We start from the raw sequence: 18,608 nt of genomic DNA on the forward strand, positions 1-18,608 counted from the left end.
TTTCTTCAAGCTTCTAAGAGTGCGTTGCACCATCTCTGAGAGTCCTTGTGGGGATGTTGTGGTAGGCAGAACAATGTCCTCCAAAGATGCCCACGGGAGCGTGTTTTTTTACATAGCAAAAGAATTTTGTAGACGTGATTAAGATTAAGGACCTTAAAATAAGGTGGGCCCAGTGTAATCACAAGGGTTCTTACAAGTGGAAGAGGGAGGCAGACCTGAGAGTCAGAGGGAAATTTGCCTATGGAAGAATGGTCAGAAAAATGCAAGGCTGCTGGGTTTGACATGGAGAAAGGGGGCTGAAAGCCAAGGGTGCAACCTCTAAAAGATTGAAAAGGCAAGGAAATGGAATTTCCCTTAGAGCCTCCAGAAAGGACACTTGGATTTTAGCCCAGTGAGACCCAAGTCAGATTTCTAATATCTAGAACTATAAGATAATAAACTTGTGTTTTTGAGGCCTCTGAGTTTGTGGTGATATGTTGCAACAGAAAATTTAGACAAGTGTTAAATCCTGTATCCTAAGAGAATACTTATATATTAGGTTGGTGCAAAAGTAATTGCCATTTAAAAGGTTAATACAAAAACTGCAATTACTTTTGCACCAACGTAATATCAATAAACTCTCTATCCAACTTAATGTTCTACCCCCCCTTGGTCCAACACCTTCAGAATTCAGTCCCATATGAACTCCCCTTGCCCCTGCCTGTGAATATTGACCAAGCCCTGCAACTTCTTCAGTATTGTCCTTTTGCTCCGTTAGGAGGCCCAGCACTTCCCAGGCTGGGTTACATTGTGCCTTAATCCTAGTTATTGGGCTAGAGCCCAAAGTGGAGGTGAGAGTGTGGGGGTGGAGGAAACACATATCTAGTGAAGGCAGTGGCTTCTGCACCATCTTCTAGTTTGGGAAGAGCCCTGGCTTTTAACTGGGAGCCATGGGCTGCTCTGCAGGCCCTGAAAGTTCAGGGGAATCTGGGGACTTAAGCGACCCAGATGCCCCCACCCTATGTATCAGCTTCCTACTCCTTCTGAATCAGAGCCCTAGCCCCACATTGCAGGAGTGCCAGAGCTAGGAATCTGTCTTTCTCTGGAACTTCTTTTAAAGCCCTGGGCTTGGTCCTTACGTTCTTTTGTCCTCCTGCTGCAGTAGATGAGAGCCTCTTCATATATTACTAAGGAAGCTCTCTGGCTTTCACACTTAGTCTTGTGCTGATTAATCACTCTCGGCCTTAAGTTGTCTTTCTCCAAAGCATCTTTTGTCTTTGGAAATAGCCATCTAATTCCATAATCCGTATAATGATATGCCTTTCAGTGCCAATACATGTAGCTGCTAGTGTATTCCTTTCTACCAGTGTATACTTCCATTTCCATCACTGGTGGAAGCGTTTAACATTTACAGTGCTATTGCGTGCAAGGGTTTATCTGTGCTCCACCTATTACTACTGACATTGAGGTCTTATTGCCTGCCAGCTTCTGGGTAGATAATCCAGCTCCAAAATTTCTACTTTAGAGTCATCGTTTTCAGACCACTCACTGGGACAAGCTGTCATAGGTCAGATTCCCTGGGAAGCAGACTGAAGGAGAGACTAGCATGTAGGAGATTTACTGGGGACTATTCTCAGGATAAACATCTGTAAGGAAGCGAAGGAATCACCATTGGACCTCACAGGGAGCAGAGCTAGTCCTATAGAGTTCTTCCCAATTGGGGCAAGGGAGCCAGGCACTTTTTCCCCAGCACTAACTAGTCACTGGAAGCTGTTACCTTCCAAGAAGGAAGCATAATCATGGGCATGGTGGTTCTCTTCCCCTGCCCCTGAAATCAGTAACAGGAGAGAGGGTGTCGGGGGATCCTTTGCTTGCAAGCCCTCATAGCAGATGGGGAAATGAGTACTTTAGTCTTGTGGGGGTGAGGATTTGGGGTACAGTAAGACTACAATCATTATTGTATATATTCCTAAATAATTTTTTTTTAAATGACATGTTTAACTTTCAGGAAACAAACTGCTTCCTTTCACAAAGCAAGTCTTTTTTCATGTGAACCTGCTATCTACAAAAGCAACACTTTTGTCCCTTTTTCATAAAGACACTTAGCTGTTTGGTTCATTGCTACAAAGATCAGCAACCTAGGTTATGCTTACGTACAGGGCAGGATCTTTAAAAGTGTTTTAACAAGGCAAGACAAGTATAAAGTAATTAAGATTACAGATGTGGAATCAGACTTCCTAAGTTTGAATTCTGGCTCTGCCATATACTAGCAATTTTCTTGAGTAAGTTTCTTGATCATTCCTTGCCTGTTCATCTAATTACGGGGATAATAGTAGTACTTAATTCATAGGGTTGTTGTCAAGATTAAATGAGTTAATATAAAGTATTTGCTCTGTGTCTGCCTCACTATGTGTTACAGAAGCATTATTATGATTGCATTGTAGATTGCACTAAGATAAGAAAGCCTAAATTCTATTAAAGTGAATGGGATCATCAGTGTTTACTTCGTTGGAAATGTGCAAGAGCATAGTTTTGGAATCTAAGAATCCTATCATCGCTATCTGCCTCCCATTCCAGGTTATACCTATTTTGTGGCAATTACGGCCCAATCAACAAAGCATTTGGCACCACTTCTGTAAATAATGGGCCATAATTATTTGCTTATCCATTTTTTTTTACTACTTCTTGTTAGTTAATTGTTGTTTAAACTTTGTATTCAAATAGATAAAAAGACAATGTTATGTCAGCCCAATATCACAGCCATTTGTTAACAGCACTTTAACACATAAGACTTAAAACAGTAGATAGTATAGCATAGAAATTCAGATGCTAGAGTCAGACAGACTAGCTTGCAATCTGGCAAGCTGTATATGACCTTGAGCAAATTAATTAATCTCTATAAATTGGAATATTTAGCATATCTATGTCATGAAGTCATTTCAAAGATTAAATTACAGAAAGCATGTAGACAGTTCAAGTGGTTAGTGTCCTAGGCAGGATAAGGGGATAGTTTAGTCTGGGATAGTAAGAGTGGAAAATGAGAGAAGCTTCCGGATTCTAGAAATATTTTGGAGGATAATTAAGTGAGATAAATGTAAGAGATAGAGGAAGAAGAAGATGTCAAGGATGACTTCCAGATGTTTGTCTTGAACAACTGAATGGGTGGAGGTACCACTTAACAAGATGAGAAAGAATGATAGACACAAACAATAGTTTAGTGGTTACCAGACAGTAAGGGGGGTGGGAGATGGTAGAAGAGGGTAAAGGGGGTCAAATATATGGTGATGGAAGGAATATGGACTCTGGGTGGTGAACACACAATGTGATATATAGATGATGTATTACAGAATCGTATACTTGAAACCTATGTAACTTTGCTAACAATTGTCACCCCAATAAATTTAATAAAGATTTTTTTAAAAAGATGAGAAAGACTGGAGGAAGAACAGATAATGGGGAGTTGGGAACCTTGAAATATCTGAAATTCAAATATGTTTAATCTGGATTTGAATACTGGCCCTCTATTAGTTATATTCATTATGAATGTGTTCTGTTCATAGCCATTTATAATTTATTAATATAGCCATATGGACAAGTAATGTAGCCTTAAATCTGTCTTCAAGATTGATGGCTGTCAATAATATTTGACATCTAAAAGGTAGGAAAAAAATTACAGTTTCAAGATATCTCGTTTATATATTATGTTGTCTGATTTCATTGTTTAAGGTTGAACCGTACAAAATTGACATTTTTAAGGTCAAAAATGTCTAATAGTAGTAACTTCATATGGTTCAATTTAATATTTAGAGACTAAGTAATTGTTCTTTATTTTGGAAGGTTTTTTTCATTACACATATGTTATGGCATCAGTTCTTGTGCATTCATATATACTCCTGGTCCTTTAATCATCATTAAACACAAATGCATACACTTTTAAAAAGATAACACATTTAAATATGCCAAAATGAAGATACGGTTTTTTAATCCAATTCATTTAACTGGATTAAAACAATATTTCATCCCATGTGACATTATAAAATATATTTTATACATAATTATTCTTATAAACAGTTATGTTTTGCTCTATACTAATGTACAGTTTATACTTTGTTCATGTACAAAGGAGTTAAGTAATAGAGTAATCTAAAAGTTTAAAGCTAAAGCATAAATTTCCCTATGTGTGACTTTCTGGATTAGGGCCAAATGGTATTTGTGTTTCATTTCTTTTGGAAGGGTACCCTGCTGGCCAATTCCTAAAAATAAAAATTTTCTTTCATCTTATACCTGTGGATTGGTTGGGTGCAAGATGGTAACTTACATTTTTGCATCCTCATAAATCCATGTGATTTGGATATTTGCCTCCCATTTGGATTTTATTGGGCTATATTTTACCTAATGAAAAGTCTGTTTTTTAAAAGAAATAACTTTGATTTGTAAATTTTTTCATAAAAAGGTATAGATTTTATATTAGTGTTCTTTCTCCAGTAGATATCTTCAGTGTAAGGAGCAAATCAGTGGTAGTACTAAGGGAGGTGGTGTGGAATGGACTGAATGTGCGTGCATGTGTGTGTGTGTGTGTGTGTGTGTGTGTGTGTGTGATACGTAACACAACTAAAATTAGTGGCATAGGTATGTGTTAAAGTCAAAAAAGTAGATTTTGTTATTCATAAGGAAATTTTTAAAATAAATGTGCTTACCAATATCATCACAGAAAGATTAATATGAAGTAAAATAAAATAATTTTTAAGTTTTGATTTTAAAATTGGTCATTTTAAAAACCTTTAAATTTATTAAATTTTCATTTCACTTTTCCTAAAATCAATTATAAGTTTAAAGTGTATATCATAAGCACACTTATTTTATAACTTTGTAGCAACAGGTTAGCCAAAGGAAAAAAAAAATCTGTCAAATTTGGCAATGATTCAGAAAATATGTGAACCTGTCACTGTAAGCAGTCTCAAAGGGCGAAATGCTTTACAGGAGCTAATTAACCTTAGAAAATAATTACACAAATATGCAAATGTTGTTTAGATAATTCCATGTGTTATCAGCTCAGGTAGTCCATCATAAATGCAGACCTTGCAATGCTAGGTAGTAGAATCTGGCATAGTTGATAAGGCTTTGGTTACTGCATCACTTCTATTTGGCATTTAACGATTAATGATGGCAAGAGTACATCAGGAAATTCAACCTGTCCTCTGAATATAGCTGAATTCCACAGTGTAAATATCCTATGCATTCTACCACCAGCAATCTCTAATTAATGGATTCACTTCTTTTCATGCACTCTGTGCGTTTGCATATTATAAAATCATCCAGCTTGAAGTTACTCAATACAAAATGCATTCTAATGTGAAATTCATGGAAAAACCTGTAGAGTAGATTTAGTATGTTTGCATTTTTGTAATTGAGGCATATTAGAAAGTCTTTCCTATTGAAATCTGTTTAGTCTCAAAATACACTGACGGTAATATATACCCTCTGGATTATGGTTTATAAATATATAATGATTGTGGACACAGTGTAGTCTGCGCATTGGAATGACACAAACTTGCCTTGGAACAGTGTCACCTCACTTATAAAACTGGGATTTTAGTAATATGTCAGAAATATATATTAAAAACTATTTCAGGTGTATTAATTCCCGTGCCACATTTTTATACTTAACTATTGTAGGAGGGAGTAAATATTTGGCAGAATTTGCTACAGCTTAAAATGCTGGGGATCTGGCTCTCTTAAACACTGGCTACTAAAAAGCCATCATTTTGTGAAAGCTTTGGGACATAGTCATATAACGAAAGCTAAATTTTTTATAGCTAAGGTTTATCTCCTTTATCACCTATTTTTTTTAAATAATATTTTGAATAAAATTATTTAATTGAATGTCACCAGTCCTTCAGAAAATGGAATTCACGTAGCATCATTAAGTTTGCCTGGATGAGTCAGGGTCACTGTTGCTCCTACAGTTACCACGCTGTAACTGCAGTCCTGCTCTCACGATGCTCAGTCGCTGCCGTCCCAAACCATTGCACTGTCTGTGCTCTTCTCATCACTTTGGTTTTTCTGTTTCTTCAGTTATTATAAAACTTTCAACTTATTCTTAAACCTATTTGAAACAACCCTTTTGATTTTCTGCTTGTAAATATGCCGTGGGTTGCGACCAGATACTAGAATGTGTTAGATATGAAGGTGGAAAGATCCAGCTCAGACGCTGATTGTCCCTAAGAAGCCAGCAGTAATCATTCAGTAGGATTTCTGATATTTTTTGTTGTTTCCTTATTATAAAGAGCATACACGTTGTAGAAATTTTGGAGAGTTCAAAAATAATGTAAAGAAGCTAAAAATAGAAAATATTCATAATCCCACCATCCATGGTCAGCTCAGCTACTTACAACATTTTTATTTTATTCCTTCTAGTCTCTTTCAAGCATTTTTACAAGTGAAAATTGTACCACATGTACAATTAGATGAACTGCATGTATTACTTTATAAACTCATTGAATAGCTACATAATATTTCCTTAGACAGATAAGCTATAGTTTACTTAAATATTTGTTTCTGCCTTCTTGGACATTTAAGCTTTATCCAGATGTTTGCCTTTATAAGTGAGATAGTGATGAACAATAATGAGCATTGATCATTTGCCACATTCCAGATTATCAGAAGCTAGATTCCTGAAATGGAGCTCATATACTTCTTTGTCTTGGTTTTTTAAACACACTTCATATTTTGTTAACAGTATGTTTGCCAATAGCCCTAGCATGGCTAGTTGTTTTTAAATGCCTATAGCATGTCTTGCATTCATAGTTTGAATCAGAAAGAATATCTACCTTCAAATTGCTTATATTCTAGAAGGAAGGAAGAAGTGGCATGGCACATTAAAGAAATAGCAAGATAGAGAAGAACCATTGAAGTAATACAGGATTCAATTTAAGCTACCATGGCTAGTAGTAGAGCTGACAGGTAAACTTGAGACTGTAATATTCTGCAGTAGTTTTAAACATAGGCAGAGTAGAAATATATGTAGATAGATATAAATACTTGCCATACATTTCTGGTAAGATGCTGTGAGTCAAAGGATAACAAAATCCTTTCCCCATCTTCATGAGACTCTGACCTTCAGTTAACTTTCTAGCTCTATGTCCCTGGAAGCCTGATAAGATGGTGTCTTCAGCTGGGTTCCCAAGGTAACAGATTGTGAAGTTGCATGCAGGAAGTTTGTAGGGGAGTTCTTTTGGGATCAGTACCTGTAGGGAAGTGAAGAAAAATATTGTTTTTGGAAGAAGAAGTTGAATTGCAGTATGCTTACAATAAAGGCATCATCTAAATCTATGGTGATATCTGGATCTGGGATGGCTCTTCAGAGATGTCCTGCCTTGAGCAAGAGATAGGACCTTTATAAGTCCACATCATCTCAACCAGTCTTTGGATGTAAGTTGCCTTAGAAGTGGGATTGCAACGTTAGGCAAGATAGCTTTTTGGGGCTGAGAGCAATTCATAGAGAGTGCCTGTCAAAGCTATTAACTGCCAACACTGGCACAACTCAGGAAATGAGTGCCATATAACTCAAAGGGGTCCTGGGAAGCATACCATGGCATCCACCCTAAGTGGGTGGTTGCTAGGCAGCATTGCCTATGGTAGAAAATCACTTCTAATTGGCTAACTACATCTGGATTAGGAGATAATAGACTCTGAATACTATAACTTTGATCTTCCTTGAGGCTAGTAACTTGTAATCGGGCATGTCCCTTATAGCAAGGGACCCTAGAAGCCATGCCTATGGAGTTGTTGCAAGAGGTATTGGTTTCTGTGGTGTAAGATGTTAAAGGCAGGATAACTGGTGCATCTGCCCAAGGTGAGTCTGGTCCCCTCCCTCCTGAGCCAGCATCCCACGGCCAAAGACAATGACTCCTGGAGACTGTGTTTCCTACAGGGACTGCTGCAAGGCTCCCACTAAAAAGGAATATCTGTTGCTGCCCTGATGGCAGGCTGTCATTTCTACCCTGTTTTTTTTTTGGGGTCAATGGATGTCAAATGTGGCCCAAATAGTCTAGCATAATTGTTTAGTTGTGCTTATAGCTGACCCACTACGTGGGTATTGTAGATATTTTTTTCAATTGGGTTTCACTTTTTAGAACATTTGGTTTTAAAATCTAAAACAAAAGGGTAATTTGATGACCTTAGAGTCAGGCTGAAAATATTCAAGTAGTTGAGGCACATACGTGTAAATACTTCAGGTTTTTTTTTTTCTATGCTGACAAACCACTATTAACAGATAGTGTTTCCGTAGAGTGTGGAGGAAAAGACTCAGCTATAATACTAACCTCTGAAAACAGTAGTCTTTGTATGTGAACAGTGGCAAGAACTGTTGGTTCTTCCTTCTCCTTTAGTCATTAATGGGTCATTTGTCCCTGGTTGGCAGTTTTCCTCATCAATCACAATGTTTTGCTAATTCTTTAATTCATCCTTTGTAATGATTCATTCCATCCATTTCTTTCCATTCACTCTGCAATCACCCTGAGTCGTATTTGTAGTCTTCATCACTTCATATGCGGATTATTGAACATGCTGCCTTGGAAGTACTCTCTGCCTTTAGGTTTTGTATTATCTGAGCTGCATTACCTATGAGATCCCGACTGAATTCCAGGGTCAAGTTTTGTCTAGAGTTCTCAGACTGTTAATATGTGAACCAGATTTTCCTGGAGCCTAAATAAAGTCCCTGGAAGTAGTGAGAAAGAAGGCTGGTAAGATAGGCTTAGAGAAGATGTTGGCCAAAGAGTGCTCCTTATTTTATAGACAATGGGAACCATTTCAGTAAATGACCTTTTAGGCAGGAGAGCGATTGATCAGAGCTGGGCTTCAGGAAGATTGATCCAGCAATACAGTCAGTGGAAAGACTAGAACAAATGAGACTATTTGGGAATCTATTATAAGAGGTGGAAATGGAAAGGATGGGACAGATAGGATCTCAACAGTATAAAGGAAGAAGTGGTGACTGTGAGAAGAAAATGGAGAGGACATCACTAAGGTGAGATCATATGGATTTATAATGAGCCCATCGGACTTGGTGTCAAGACAGTCTGTCAAAAATAAAGCAATGCTCCTCACACACCACTGCCCTTTCTAGCTTTATGTAACACCCTCATGAAACTGCAAACACATTTCAGATCAGGATCATGACTGACTTCATCTCATCCTTACACCTCCACTTCCAGAGCCTAATGGGTACAGAGTAATTTAAATCTATGTTTATATTCTGTCCATGTATAGGAGAATATTTAGGACCATCACAGATATTTGAGATTGTTAGTTCTGCCAATTATCAGCAGGGAGAAACTCTGTTCCTATCTGTCTTCCTGTTCTGTTTTTTACATTTCTTTCATTGTGAATAAAACTAGGGTGACAGATGTCTGGGTTTTCTCTGGATAGTCACAATTTAGACTTCTTCTTCCAGTGCAATAACTAAAAATACTTTTCTTCACTCTCAAAGGCTTGTACAATAGATTCTATGGTCACTCTAGATATAGGTACAGAAAAGTGCTAAATATATATTAGTTTAACTGTCACTATAAAGAATGCACTTGTGTAACTACCACCCTAGTCAAGAAATGACACACTGTCAGTCACTAGAAGTGTGTTTCCCAATTACAACTCTGTCTCTCGTCTTTACCACTCGGTCTCTCTTTTTATACCCATTTTCCTACTTTTTAAACTAATGAAAGCTGAATTATTAAAACCAAAAAAGGCCTATAAGTATTTCCTTCCACTTATATTCTTATATTTACCTTATATACTTGAAGTGTGGGTGATTTTATATTTATCTTACTAATAGTTATCTTTGAAAGTGTATTTGTATTTTACTATATGGCTACAAGGTTGTAAGTAATCATCCTGAAAATAAATGTTGTGTTTTCATTATTTATTGCCCTAAGATTTAAAGGAGACACTGCTCTCAGCCTCAACAATTTGATAATCTAACATTTAATTACAATAGAAACCATTCAGTGTGATAATGGGAGCATGCAGAGATGTTGTAGGACATTACCTGGCCTGGCGCGACAGGGAAGACTTTCAATAGAAGGTGATATCTCATTTGAGTTCTGAAAACAAGTAGAAATTATGCAAGTGAATGAAGGTGGTGGCTGAAGTGAGGGCACAGCACAGGGATCACTTTCCAAGCAAAGGAAATAGCCCAGAGACAAGAAAAGTATGGCACCATTAGGTTACTGCAAGTTGTTCCCTGCAATTCTCACACAGAGAGCATTCTCTATGGTCTCGCATGGTGGGAAAAGGGTGACTGTTGGGTCATCGTATTTTTCAGGGCAGTAGTAAGAGGTATAGTTCAAGGCAGAAGCTAGATTATGAAAGGACTTAATGTCATACTGAGTTCGAACTTGATCCTGAGGGCAATAAAGAAACTTTAAAGGGCTTTAAGCAGGAAATGAGTGATGTGGCAACATGATCATATTTGCATTTTTGAAAGGTTGTTCTCACTACAGAATTAGAGAGAGCATTTAAATGCACAGTTCTAGAAGTAGGGAAGGAAAGTGGGCTGGAGACCCTTGCAGTCATCCATTTGTGAAATAATGGCAGCTTGAGCTAACCTAGAGGAAATTAAAATGGCGAGATGTGGATGGATTTAAGAGACAATTGGGGACAGAATTAACAGCGTTTTAATGACTGATTATATGTGGAGTTCGAGGGAGAGATGATGCCCAGATTTTAGCTGGAGGTAGGGAACAAAGACAATGGCAAAGGTTTGTAGAGGAAATTTTTAGCACAGTGTTGAATTGGTTGAGTTTGAAGTATCTGTGGGATGTCCGCAAGGATATGACCTTGAATCTGGAGCTCTGGAGAGAAATTTAAGGGGAAGATAGACATTAGGGAACACCACCTTCTAGGTGGCAAGTGTAACCATTCATGTGGACCCTAATATGGTAATATAAAATTTCAGAGATGGAAAATATGAATAAATTGTGTCTTTGTCTAATACCTTGACATTCTCAGGCAATTATTCATTTGGTGTTAAAGCTTCCAAGAAATATTTGTACAAAACATTTTCATGATCTATTCTAGTTTTTGGCAGTTTGTTTTTTGATCAGTATTATTTAGCTCTTTGGTGTGTTTTTTTTCTTCTTCTTTTTCACCTTATCCAAGTTTTACCACAATTGTCAGCCATAGAAATAAACACAAGAAAATGAAGTTATTATAGAACGTTTGGAATTAAAGCAGCATGCATGCATACATTTATTAAGGTTTAGCAATTCAAGAGAAATGTAAAAGGCCCTGGGTTTATATGTCTAAATTTCTCCTAGTTTAGAAATAAAATTTGTATGGAAAATCCTTTTAGAAAGAAAGGTATATTTTTAAATAATATAAATAGAAAATATTTGTTGCTGATTTTCTGTTTATTTTCAGCTTACAGAGATAGTTAAAATTTTATAAATCAAATAATTTGATGTATGTGCAATATAAATATAGAAATGTATCTGAGTATGTTTAGTGTTAGACTGTTTTATCATAAGACCACTATAATTTTCTGCTATGCAATTCTAATGTATCTAGATATATTTTAATATCTCAGATATACCCAGAATGCAATTCCTCCTCAAAAATATGTTATTTTAAATATTCTGATTAAGAAGATTATAATAGCAGTTGTTTAGCAGTAATTTTCTAATACTTTAATACTAATTTATTATCTAATTTGAATTTTCAATGTAGTTCTTTTGTATTGTTATTATTTTGAATAAGCTATAACTATCTTATTTCTTATGCTACGTAAGCAAGCATATAATTTAATTTTTGATTACTATGATAATTAGATACAGTATGTAATATGTGATGTTTGTTTTCTTCATAGGAAAATGGTTCTCCTGAAGAACATGCAGTCTATGTGTGGGACCATTTCATAGCTCAATCTGCAGCTGAGAATGTGTTTTTTGTTGCTCACAGCTATGGAGGACTTGCTTTTGTTGAACTGGTAAGTGCACATTTAACTCTTTCTAATTCCCCAACTCCTTATAGGTTTACGCCCCCCATCCCCTTTTTGTTGGTATCATTAAATTATTTTATAAAGGATAAAAATCATGCGTTTTGAATAGATAATTTCATGATGTTTAAAACGAATTTATTTTATTTTTGCAAAGCTTTTAAATGCTAACCAGAAAGCTTTTGCCCATTCTTTATTTATATATTACTTTTTAATTTCTACATGATAGCCCCAGTTTCCATAGTTTGTGATATTTATGTTTTCTGTTTTATGTGTACACCATTGAAGCATATATTATCTGTAAAGTGATAAAAATTTCAAAGATACCTCTTGAATGTTTGGGAATATTTTGATAATCTTTATCTGATTTTTAGTTCTACAAGTTACCACTTTCAGAATCTATATAATTAATATTAACACTATCAGAAAGCTTCCATTAATCTGCTTCTAAGTGAAACTCATTGCTTGGCTAAAAAAAAAAGTCTGCGCATTTCAAAATAATATTGTTGAAGTTAAGATAAGTGTACATGATAGAAAAAATTATCAAGAATTCTGAATTTTTTCTGTATTATATGCAATATTGCAAGTTCCATACCTTGTTCCAGTATGAATGATGAATGAGGTATAATCAGTACTAACAGTGCACTGATGAAGAATTTGTGCCTCCCTATCCATAACCCCTTATGTCACAGGAAGATACCAGTGCTGTAATAAAATGATTAATTTCATTAAAGTAAATTTGATCATTTTAAATCTAAATAGCCTAAAGTGGACATTAAAGGCAGGCACAACATTGGTTGTCTAATCTTTATGTTTCTAAACTTTGCTATGCATTTCTCATTTCATGGAAATTAAATACATTTCCATGGCCTCTTCAAATTCCCAACACCTATTGCTTACCCACATAATTTAGATATAAAACTGGTGGTGACACCTGAAAACAATGTTGCTGACGTAAATGTATAAATGCTATACTCTCTTAAGATCAAGAAATAAGTTAAAGCGTTTAATTCTTAAATTGATTTCATGTTTTAGAAATGATTTCCAAGTACTTTTAACTCTGCTGAATTTATTTTATATATAATGGATATCTTCAGAAAGCTAATGTATTATATGACATACTTTTTAAACTGTGAATGTTGTTTTTTAAATAGTTCTCTTAACCATATATACATAAAGATATACATATATATATGTGTGTATATATATATATATATATATATGTATATCTTTATGTATATATGGCTTTCATATGTGTAGTTTGTGGGTTTGTGTTTGTGTTTGTTTTTGGTAAGCCATTAAATTACTAAAAGCATGAAATTTCATTGACACTTAGACTAATAACTTAAAATATATCCGAAAGCCTGCAAAACTAATCAAATTTCTGTAAAACAGACATTCCCTTTTTTTTTTTAACTTTACAACAGTGTATAAAAATCTGTTGTACATCAAATTTGGAATTCAAGTGAATTTTAGACAATTTTTAAAATGAACTTAAGATGCCAGAGTAACAGATGACCAGTGTGTCAGTCTATTTTGCCTGTCCTTCTTGTCACACACTGGTGGATATTTCTCCACTTTTGTTCCACTTTAATATAAAGCACACAGATGTTTCAGAACAAGACTTGACTTCTGACCTTGAGGCTATTAAGGTCAGGGTCCTCAGGGCCTGTGAAATTATCACAAGCTGAGCTAAAGTTTTTCTCCATCACAGGAAGTAACCAGTAAGTAAGAAGTTAAAAAGGAGCTTTGTCAGAGAGACAAGATGGTCTCAGTAAGGGTCAGCTTCTGTAGTCTGATATCTCTGCAGGAGGTGCATGCATGGGAGGAGGAATATAATATAACCACTGGCACATCACATATCTGTCAGGCAACACCAGCCCTGAGAAGTCTATTTAATGTAATATACCTTGCCTAGGTTTTAAAATATTACTGGCAATTATCTCAACTTCATATATTTGCTACTTTTTTGGAAGTAACTTTGATGGGGGTATGTAATGGGGACGTATAGATGGAGCTAACTAAAGAAAAAGTGGTTCCTGACCTAATAGTATGGATTCCTCAAAATAAATATCATAGTACACCGATGTATTGTACCATAAATTTTTGACAAAGCTGGATTAATATATAAATAAGGCCATTATGCTTCTACTTAATTTCAAAAGGATTTTTTAAAGGTAGCATTGATGAAGAAACAACAACAAAAATGAAAATATTTTTAAACCTTTTGCATTTGCATAAAGCTGAATAATATTCTCAACCTATTCTCCCCAATATTCTTAGGGGGAGAAAATTGAAAGTGCTGACAGATATTCATTCTTTCAGTATTTTTCAACATAGGTATAATATGTGAAATTGTTTTATGTGCATTCGAAATTTTAATATTAACTTTATAAGAAATTAAAATTTTAAATTGTGAAATTCTTAAATTATGGTTTAATTTTTTGTCTCAGTAGTACATTATACATATCAGATATTAAATCCTTTGGATTTCAGTAAACTTTAACTTTCTAAAAAATGTCACATATTGTACTCCTGATGAAAAACTATCCACACACACACACACACACACACACACGCACGCACATATATCTTATGGTACAGTCCTAATTTGTAACATCATGTTTGAATGCGTAGAGATCATTTTTCTACCATTCTCATACAAATTCACATTCCTTTTTTTGTAGGTCATGAATTTTAAGAAAATTTATTTTAAATGTAAACTGTGTGGACAGTAGTTTTAATATGCAATTACTTATAGTGATTATTGTTTGAAAAACAGGTACCAGTCAGGACCTATTCTAAAATGTATCTAATAAATTAATAAATTAAAATTTAATTAATTAAATTAATAAATTTAATAAATTAAAATTGTTTACGAGTGTAGTTTAAAATTAAATGTGCTGCTAGTAGATATCTGAAAATAAATTACTTTCAAATTTAGAGCAAAAAATAATTGTGGAGATTTAATATTTTGAAAACTGAGAACATAATTTATAATTTTATTTTACCTTAAAGTGTTGAATTTCTCCTGAAGAATGCATAGTTAAGAGATTTATTTTCAAAAACCATGTTCATTTTATGGTAGAAAATTTGGAACTTGATCCGGTCTAACCTTATATAAACAGTATACAGTTTACTATAATAATGAGAAAAAAATGATACTAAAAATGTGTCTTTCACTGCTTTTAGTCTCATTATATGGTAACAGCTCAAGTTTCCAATTCTCTAAACTTTCTGTGATCCTAGTAAAAATAGATGTTGAAAAGACAGCTCTAGGTAACAATTCCACCATTCAGTCATTAGAGGCAAAAGGAAACAATTATTTATTTTATGAATTGATAATCAATTTTTCAGAGTAATGTATCTGCCCTACGTTATCTTTTCTGTGTATTTAAAATAACAACAATATCAAATAAAGCCAATATATAAATTACTGTTATTAAACCATTATTTACAAAGCCCTATATTTCTGTGTTCTATATTCTGTTTCATACAGTGGTAGAATTAGTAGTCATAATCAGAATGCATGTACCAAATTCATTCAGAAAGACATGTACAGTAATTGCAGCTTACTTTTTTTGCCTTAGATAGTTGTCAACAATTTGACCTCGTTGGTTGGAAATTAACTGTCATTTAAAAAAAATGCAGTTTTAAGCTTTTTCATTATCTCTTTCACCAGCCACTTTGATGAAGTGATTCCATTGCTTCCATTGTTGATCATTTCAGAGTGCTTTGCTCTTGTTTTCTAGGTGATAGTTTGACAAAATCAAGCAGCCTTAAAATTTTCTTTTATTTGGAAATGACAAGCTATCCTTGTCAATGCCCAGTTTCTAATCTCAACTCACCTTCTCTTCCCTATTTGCAGTGCTCAATAAATCAATTTGCATTCAGATTTCTTTGTTTAATCAGTGTTGATTTTTTTAATAAAGCACACTAAAAATTGTAGTAATATATTTCATTAGTTTATTGAATCATCTCAGCTGATAGAAAATTAGTGTTTTTCTCATTATTTTATTTCATTTTCCATGTTATTAGTGGTATGTACACAACCACCATTAAAAACATCACTGAGAAATGTGTGAAAACTGTTCCTTTTGAAAGTGTATCTCTACCCACTTTTGATTTTGGTTTCTCCATGCTTGTCAGCACTTGATTGGCACCTCACTTGCATGTGAATTAAGGAATGAAGGGAACTCCATTCTCCTGCCATTGTTCCATGCTGGGCTCCTTAGCTTTCCAGGCAGCCTCAGCTGACCTTCAGCAGCTAATGGAGAACTAGTTTTTGGATGTAACTCTATAAGGATACTCAACCTCAGTCTACTCTGAGTTCATCTTTTAAAGTTGCCTAAAGCAAGATTTGTATTTAGTGAAGAGAAAATGGAACGGGACTAAGAATTAGGAGAGGTAGAATAAGTGGGGATAAACCAAAGAAAAGTTGAGCCTTAGTATTAGAATAATTCAGGCCAAAATACTTACAAACCTACTTTAAAATGTAGGCACAATTCTGTAATACATCACTTATATATCACATTGTGTGTTTTTGTACACCTTAAATCTATGTAACTTTGCTAACAATTGTCACCCCCAATAAACCTTAATAAATTAATTAATTAAATGAATGAATAAATAATAAAAAATGTATCTTTAATCTTTTATAATAAAATTTAATTATTTAAAAATAAAAGTGTCGGTAATTCACTAAAAATAAATTATCATTTGTAATATAACTTTAATTTCTGAATGTTAGCATATGGGATAAGTACAACTTATATGGAATGCTGTCTTAACTCTCTAGGTGTTTTATATGAAAACAGTTTAGTTTATTCTGTATGCCCTTTTAAGAGAGGAACCAGAGGTTATATTTTTCTTTACCATTCTTTTACTTTCATTTTTTAAATATTTTCCTCTTATTATACACTTTAATTTTCCAATTATAGTTGACATACAATATTATATTAGTTTCAGGTATACAACATAATGATTAGACATTTACGTAACTTATGAAGTGATCACCCCAATAAGTCTAGTACCCATCTGAGAGGTTATATTATTTTTGCCTCCTCTATTCAGTTTTATCCCTGCCTTGCATACAGTGTAGATACCATCTTTTGATTGTTGATAACATTAATTTTAGGAGTTAGTTGGCAAGAGTCCAAGTAAAATCCAATGAAGGGTTTTACCAACATAGAAGTAGTGGGAGTGATAACGAAGAACACATTGGAGATGTTTAGGAGACAGATTCTCATTGGCTTAGTGACAGTAGATTTAGAAGCTGCATGAGGAAGAAGAGGGTGTAGAATATCCTTCCCCATACACACCTACAGAAACATATGAAAATGGATATGAGGGGAATCCAAGCACAGCAGACAAAGGTAATGAACAGTGATTATGGAGATATGTAGGTATTTGGGGAAATGTTTGCACACACTGGAAATGTAATACCTGTGGTTAACAGAATAAATGAGATATCAAATAAGAATATTAAAAGAAAAAGAGAGAGTTGCATATACAGATGTGATTTGTTAGCTCCACAGTAGTTACCGAAGAATTGAGGTTTGATTTTTTTAAAAAACTTTTATTCAAATAATTTTTAATATATATTAGGAAGACCCACCGTTAAAAAGAATGACTCAATTTGTTAATTTTTATGTTGACTGCCCTCCTTTTGATCTGTATTTATCCGCTGAACACATTTTGTCAGGGTTTTTTTCTCTGAAATATCTTTCCTTTCTATGACTTTAAGACCCTTTATGTAATCCGATTGTCTCTTTCCAACTGTATTTTTCCCAATAAAATCTTTCAGTTCTAGTCTAATTTCCTTACTTCCATTGTTCCATACACTGCACCTCTACCTCCAAGCCTAGGATAGTACCTACAAGAACACAGAATTTGGAAGATGACCTGGTTTGAATCCTAGTTCTGATGCCCACAAATTATGATAAATTGGGTCAGATCCCTTATATGTGTCCTCCTCTTCAAGTACCCACCTCATAGCAAAGTTTGAGGATAATTTATTAAGTTCCTGGTTATTAGGAAATAATTCAATGTTAGTTGAATGTGAGTCTAAATGCCCATAGGATATGCTCATTCTCATTTTTGCTAATACCATTTCCCCGTCCCAAGTGAAAGAATTTCTCTCATTATAGGTTTATTTCATAAAGTATGAGTATAACTCCCATTTTTTCTATAGTATTTATATGTTCCACAATTTTTTTTAAAAGTTGTCATTTATCTCTAAATATTATCTTGCCCAAATCATCTGGAAACAACTTGAGGGTACGAGTCTAATATTGCTCTTATCCCTTGCACCCCAAGTTTAGAGCAGTGTATATTACAACATGAGCAGTTTTAAATGTCTGCACAGTGAATTGACCTATATAGAGAGAGTAAGCATTAACAATAACTGTTTTACTAATTAAACTTATTCATTCTTCCTACCCTTCTTTTGAATATGGACTAATGTGGGAATTCTGCCTAATCAATTATTTCACATTACACAATTCTTCACATTTATTCCTGGTGTTAGTCTTGTATATAGTCTCCAATCTGCTGGTGTCCCCAACCATCAGGCTAACAGAGAAGATTGCATCTCTATGACTCATTCTTCAAAGTATAATCTTTTCAATCAAAGAGG

At 34.5% G+C, this 18,608-nt stretch overlaps 1 protein-coding gene across 5 annotated transcripts in view; it reads left to right on the forward strand.

The window, feature by feature from the left end:
• Positions 1-18,608, forward strand: part of ARB2A (ARB2 cotranscriptional regulator A) — a 398,527-nt gene that overhangs the window by 206,212 nt on the left and 173,707 nt on the right. For all 5 annotated transcript variants that reach the window (XM_074328744.1, XM_074328741.1, XM_074328742.1 and 2 more), the window contains one exon: positions 11,843-11,962. In XM_074328744.1, coding sequence (XP_074184845.1) covers positions 11,843-11,962 — 120 coding nt within the window. The remainder of the gene's footprint in view (positions 1-11,842; positions 11,963-18,608) is intronic.

Source organism: Rhinolophus sinicus, linkage group LG03 (assembly GCF_036562045.2).
Source record: "Rhinolophus sinicus isolate RSC01 linkage group LG03, ASM3656204v1, whole genome shotgun sequence".
Classification (NCBI taxonomy): domain Eukaryota; kingdom Metazoa; phylum Chordata; class Mammalia; order Chiroptera; family Rhinolophidae; genus Rhinolophus; species Rhinolophus sinicus.